This window comes from Lepidothrix coronata, unplaced genomic scaffold (assembly GCF_001604755.1).
Source record: "Lepidothrix coronata isolate B3197 unplaced genomic scaffold, Lepidothrix_coronata-1.0 Scaffold28, whole genome shotgun sequence".
In the NCBI taxonomy this organism is placed as follows: Eukaryota; Metazoa; Chordata; class Aves; order Passeriformes; family Pipridae; genus Lepidothrix; species Lepidothrix coronata.
In genome coordinates, this window is record NW_016690208.1 from 6,307,270 (window position 1) to 6,313,494 (window position 6,225).

At 48.7% G+C, this 6,225-nt stretch overlaps 1 protein-coding gene across 2 annotated transcripts in view; it reads left to right on the forward strand.

The window, feature by feature from the left end:
• Positions 1-4,448, forward strand: part of NEK6 (NIMA related kinase 6) — a 44,848-nt gene extending 40,400 nt beyond the window's left edge. For both annotated transcript variants that reach the window (XM_017810150.1, XM_017810151.1), the window contains exons 9-10: positions 481-594; positions 3,348-4,448. In XM_017810150.1, the coding sequence (XP_017665639.1) occupies positions 481-594; positions 3,348-3,458 (225 nt within the window). In that variant the 3' untranslated portion in view covers positions 3,459-4,448. The remainder of the gene's footprint in view (positions 1-480; positions 595-3,347) is intronic.
• The last annotated feature ends 1,777 nt before the right edge of the window (positions 4,449-6,225 follow it).

The following is a 6,225-nucleotide window of genomic DNA, read 5'->3' on the forward strand; positions in this document are numbered from 1 at the left end:
TTCAGTAGTTTGGTTCCCAAGTCTGCCTGGGATACTCTTTTCTAAATAGCAGATTTCTGGCAGGAGATATGTGTGTTTTGAGGTTGTTTTGGGGTTTTTTTTTTAAAGGCTGAAGTACATTGCTCTTCCCTTTAAGAATCTTTGCTTTCTGAGTAGCTAAATGGCCACAGATTTAGAGAGATGATTGTTTGAGAGGGTTTCATAGTTGTCTTAGAGCTAGTTGGGTTCTTACTGATGCTCTCAGTGGTCCAAGCATCCTATTTCTTGGTTTTTTCCCCTTGGGAAGTGAAGCAGTGCCTGGCACCAGCCCTGCCAGGGCTGCAGAGCTGTGGGATCCTGGAGCAGTGTGGGTGGGGGCAGGCTGGGAGCAGCAGCCTCCCCTCACTGGCAGAGAACAGAACTGGCTCTTGCAAACCGGCAGCACTGAGGGCTCTCAAATACTTTGTGTTTCTGAAACGTCTTCTGGTTTTTCCTCTCCAGATGGCAGCTCTGCAGAGTCCCTTCTATGGAGATAAAATGAACCTGTTTTCTCTTTGCCAAAAGATAGAGCAATGTGACTACCCACCTCTTCCAGCTGAACATTATTCTGAAAAGGTAAATTGGGAGTGTGTTTGCAGGGGAATGGGATGGGGGTGCAGGGAAGTTCCTCCTGGCACGGGAAAAGGGAACCCGGGAGGCGAACCCCCCACATCCAGGGCAGAATGGGGGATGGCCTGGGGGTCCTGGGTACCTGGCTGAGGAAACAGCTGTTGTGATGTCTGAATATTGGCAAGCTAAATCGAGATAAAAAAAGGTTTCTTAATGTGGAGAATATTTTGGAACTGAGAGTCTGGGGCGCTGGCAGAAGCCAGCAGTGTGCCGTGGGAAAGCCCTCTCCTTAAAACAACATTCCATAAAACAGCACTGAAATGTTTGTTCATGAAGTCTTCAGTGTGTAATGAAGGGGGGAAGGATTCTTTTTAAGAAAAAGAGAAGAAAAGCCATTTAGTTTAATGCAATAAGCATCTCTACAGCAGCTGCACTGGGGCTTTTTAAGGTTGTGCATCTGAACGAGAGGGATGGGAGCAGCCACTGAAGCACAAACCCATGTCCCTGTGCCTGGTGACACTTCCCTGCAGCTGCAGACACGCCTTGGCTTTCCTCAGGGCCTTTTGAGAAGGGCTTTGCTTTTTTTCTCCCTTACCTCGACAAAGCAGCTGGTTTTCCTTACCTCCTCCTTCCTTACAGTTGCCTCCTATTTGGAAGGAAATGGGTAATGGAATTTTAAATGTTCACTGTATCCTGTGGGGCTTTTGTTTTACTCCCCCTCCGAGTCCCGAGGAGCGAGGCAGGATGCCTGGGAAATACCGTGTGCAGCCGGGAGCAGCCGGTCTGTCTCCACCCTGGGAGGGGCCCCACACTACACGTTGTGTTTTGCTTCGTTTTGACTTGCCAAGGATCTCATGCAAAACGATGCTTTGAGAACTAGTCTGTAAAAGTGCATTTCTGCCTTTCCCCCCGAGCTGCCGGGGCAGCCCCGGCCCCGCGCGGTCCCTCTGCCGAGCTGCTGCAGCTCTTGCACTCAGGATATGCCTGCTGGCAGCAGGAATTAGTGTAAGCTGACAGATGTGTTTCCTGTCTGTACAATTACTGTCTGTTTGCTTCCCTCTGGCAGTGCTAAAGAGTGTGTGTAGTGCAGTGCTGGTGCGGGGTGAGGTTGGTTTGCAGCTCCAAGCGCCGGGTCCCAGAGAACTCGGCTCCAGATGGTTCCTGCACTATCCACGGGATGCTGGAGAGGCCGTGCCTGTGGCTGCAGCTCCTCTGCCCTGCTCAGGGAAACAGCAAACAGCTCCAGTCCTGTGAGGGTTAGAACGGGGCTGCACCAGCAGCAGCAGTGTGGTAGAGATTTGTAGATTGGTTCAGAGGAACAAGGCAGAGCATTTGGGGCAGAACTCCAGCTCTCGTGGTGATTCCTCTTCTCTGTGGCCTTTTGTGGCTCACAGTCCAGATCCTCCTGTGAGCAACTATGTGCTGCTGGTAGCAGGAGGAGCTGGGACTGTGGCCAGGACTGGTTTTCTATATTGGGAGCAGCTCTGCTGTAACTGGAGATGAGGGTTGGCAGTGCCATCAGGCTCAGCCACCGGTGCTGTGGGTGCTGCTGAGATGCCTGTGAGGACAGAACTGCTCCAGTGCTGCACAGCTCCTGGCTGGGCCAATGGTCCTCCTGGCACAGCCTTGGGCTGAGCTCTAAGCATTTTAATTTGTTGGTGGGAGTTTTGTGGTGATCTTGGCTGATGAGGGCTGTGTTAAATCTTCAGGGTCTCAGGGTTACAAAGGCAGCAGCATCCCTGCCCTCAGGTCAAAAAAAGTCACCAGGGAATGAGGCAAGGCCAGGCAGCAGGTTTGGGGTGGGAGCAAGGATGGGGCCTTGCTCCATCCAGAGCCGAAAACCTCAAGCATATTCAGTTAATGCAGCTGAAGCTGTGTGCTTGATAGCTGTATGGTCATGCTTTTAATTACTGCTAAAATAATTGGCACTGTGGCTACTGGGAGGATGTGAGAAGATCAGAGGCTCAAGGCTGTTTCTCCTGGTGCCTCGGGGGTACGAGCAGCTTTCAGTGTCTGTATAATTAAAAGCTACAATCTTTCATGTGCACAATAAAGAGGGTTGGGAGGTGGGGAGACTCCAGCCTTCTGCATTTTATTTATTAAACATAATCAGTGACCATTCTCTCTTCTTCAGGAAGGTTTTAGGAAACACCAGGGTCTCACAGCCAGGTCCAACAGCTTAAGATGCTCAGGTGCTGGTCAGACTGGTTACACTCGAAGGCTTGGAGGGTTTGATGCCAGGGTTGGTGTGGGAAGAGCAGAGCAGTTGTTGTAGGGGGAGCTCAGCTCAGGCTCCCCCTTCCCTCAGAGCCCCCTTCCACTGGAAGGTCCCTCCCTGCCTGCTGCCTCAGGCACACTGTGGTAGTGATCTTGTTTTCCCTCCTTCATCCACACCCTGCCCATGCCACTGGTGCCTCCCTCCCTCCCTCTGCCCCGCGCTGCTCCCCCAGCCCTGGGTGCACACGCTGGGTCCTCCCAGGCCGGGCTCCCTCTGCTCCTCTGGGATGTAAGGTGTGCTGGGGTGTGGGAGGATTTAATTCTTCAGTGAAGATTTGGTGGGAAAGGTTCTTCCTGGCCCGTCTGGAAGTGGGACACACTCAAGACAGACAGACAGACATGTGCCTGCACCCTGCTCAGCATCAGCATGAAGAGGTTCCCAGCTCTGGCCTGGCCTGCAGAGCCCGCACAGACAATCTGCAGCCTCTTCCAGTCAGAGAGCAGTGGATTCATTCCCCTTTGCCTCTTGTCCTGTCTTTCAGCTGCGGGAACTGGTCAGCATGTGCATATACCCCGACCCAGACCAGCGGCCCGACATCGGTTACGTGCACCAAATAGCCAAACAGATGCACGTGTGGACCTCGAGCACATGAGCGGCCGCGGCGCCAGCACAGCTCAGTCTTACTTGAATCCTTTTCTCCGCTGCCGGCGCCTGGTGCAGCTCACACAGGTGGGAGGGTGAGCACTCACAGCAGAGGCTCCATCATTTGCAGGTTATTTGACAAGGACTCTTACAGGTGGTCGTTGCTTTAACGTGAAGATTCTGTGAGGTATTGCAAGTGATTCTTTTATTTTTTATTTTTAAGGCCAATAACGTTACGGATGTAGATCATTTAAGGGTCCTTTCTTCAAACTGTCGTGTGTAATCTAGGATAGCCGATATTACCGAGGGCTCGGCCTTTGCCAGACCTTCTATCTTAACTGTAATGTGAAATATTGAAATAATTCCTTCAGTGAAATCACTTTATACTAATGTAAGAATTACCATAGATTTTGTGTAATTTGTATAACTGCTACTTTGCCTCTTCTGCAAATGGTTAATAGCAAATTCAGTTTTTACTTGGTGTATTTTAAAGCAGCCATATATGTGTTTTTATTAATTCCCTCCTCTTCAGACTTAGAAACTGGGAAAGGTTGGGGGGTGGGGTTTCTTTTTTTTTTTTTTTAATTGTAAACTTTGTGTATTTTGCTGATGCCTTTCTGTCAGAGATGAGTTAAACATGAACCTGGGGAAAAGAAGCCAGACATGCCAAGCAAACCCAAGCCAGCCTTGCTCCTGCAGAGAATTGCTCCTTACCCTCATTTTCCCTTTTGGAATGGCTCTTCTCAGCCTCCAGGTTCTTGTTTAAAACCAGTGTTGATCGAAGCCAGTTCGATTTTGGTGCAGAGACTTTTACACATTCAATAGTACATCGGGTACTATCAGTGGAACTTCAGCAGTGTTTTAAACACTTGGAAATTTTTTTTAAAATAAATGAAATGCTTTGTGTATGGAATTCTGCATAGGATCAGCCCCGTCCCTCAAACTGTGAAAGCTCATTACAGAATGTGAATGTCTATAAATCTCAACCTGATCTGAAGGAGTCATCGTCTCTAACTGCATGAAAATTGTCAACAGCTAAATTCATTCATTGAATCAATGATTTGTGTCATTGCTGCCGATGGAAATATTCACTGCTTCAGGAACAGCCGTGGATTCACGTTCCAGTGTTTCCATTCCATGTGCCTGTCGGAGGAGCGGGGCTGTGCTCGGTGTTCCTGAGGAAACCCCTCAGCCTGTGCTGCTCCAGCGCCGGCTCCGCGTGTGCCGGGGGCTCGTGCCGACTGTACCTTTGTGTGTGACACTTCAAATGCAGCCTGTGCCGCCTTTTGGTGTTTTTTTTTTTTAAGGAAAGCTTACAATCCTTAATTGTTTTTGAACTAAGATTAGGGTTAGAGGGTTACATACATATATATGCTTTTAGTGGATTTTTTTAACCTAATTTGCTCTACTTAAAGGAAAACCGCAGTGCCGTCTTCAACTACTTCGTAGCAAATTTGGGAATGTTTTTATAGGGTACCAAGAAAAGCCGTTAATTGCTGTGAATAAGGTTGGCATCATTAATGCAAGGTGCCATTTTACTGGGGCTTCTCAGCAGAAAGCTGAGGGTACTGCTCTCAGGAGAGAGTCAGGAAATTTAAATCATTGTGGAGGCACCAAATTGCTCCCACCATTCCCGTGCCAACCAGCTTGGTTAATTTATACCCAACCTCTCGAGCACTTGTCAGGTGTGACCTGAACCTGTCCCCTTGCACTGCAGCTTTCCTTGAGCCGGGGCTGCAGCTCCATGGCCAGAGGGAGGGTCGGGCTGGAAAAGGATCAGTGGCTTCCAGGGAAGCTCAGCTCACAGATGAGGATCTGGAGAAGTCTGGTCACTTTCTTGCTACATAAAATTTCTTAGTGCTTATAAGGAAATGTATTTCAAAAGGTAATTTTTTGCAATTGTGCATTTTTAGATAAATAAAAAAAATTATTTCCAAAATAAACATCTTTGTTTAAAAAACTATAAAGTGCAGTATTAAAGGAAATACAACTTCCCCCCCAAAAAAACAGGCCTAAATATGTGTGAAACTGCTCCTGCCAGCTGTGGTGTGTGTGTAGCTGCTTTTCCAGCAAATGGACGGATGGAGAGAGACTGTCACTTGTCCCAAGGGAAAACCACGAGAGTCTTTACCCTCTGAACTGTGGCACATCAGAGCTGGTTTTCCAGGATCTTTGTTGCAGGATGCCAAGGCTGGGGACTGGCACCAGTTCACTTTTTGAGGCTGCCTGTCAATGCTACACCTCCCCTTTTCACTTGAAAAATAATTCTGTAGGGGGTTCTTCTGGCTGGTTTTTTTCAGGATTATGTAGTACTGTATGAAACAGCCTGAAATCTCATTAACTCAAGTGGTACAAGCCCAGCATTTTAGGACAAAACAGGTGTAAATGGAGGTAAGTGACAAGACAGTCAAACTGAATGATGCTGGATCTGCCCTGTATCCTGTCTCTACCTACAGAAAATGGGGCAAAAATAACACAAACATCCCCTGATCCCCAGAGTTCCTTCCCTGCAGTGGGGTGGCAGGAGAGCAGTGCCTGTTGGAGGTCAAGGGCAGCAGTTCAGAACCACCACTGCTCATTGTTTTCATACCTTTTCCTGTTTCCATCAGGAAAAGAACATTCTATTAAATTAAAACTTGTCCAATGGGGCTTACACAGAGCAGCTTTACTCCTGCTGTTCTGCTCCTGGAGTGAGGTAACAAGGCAGCTGGTTTTCTGCCCTGCCCTCACCCACAGAGCTCTCAGAGCCCCAGCCCTGCAGGACGGAGCTGCTGCAG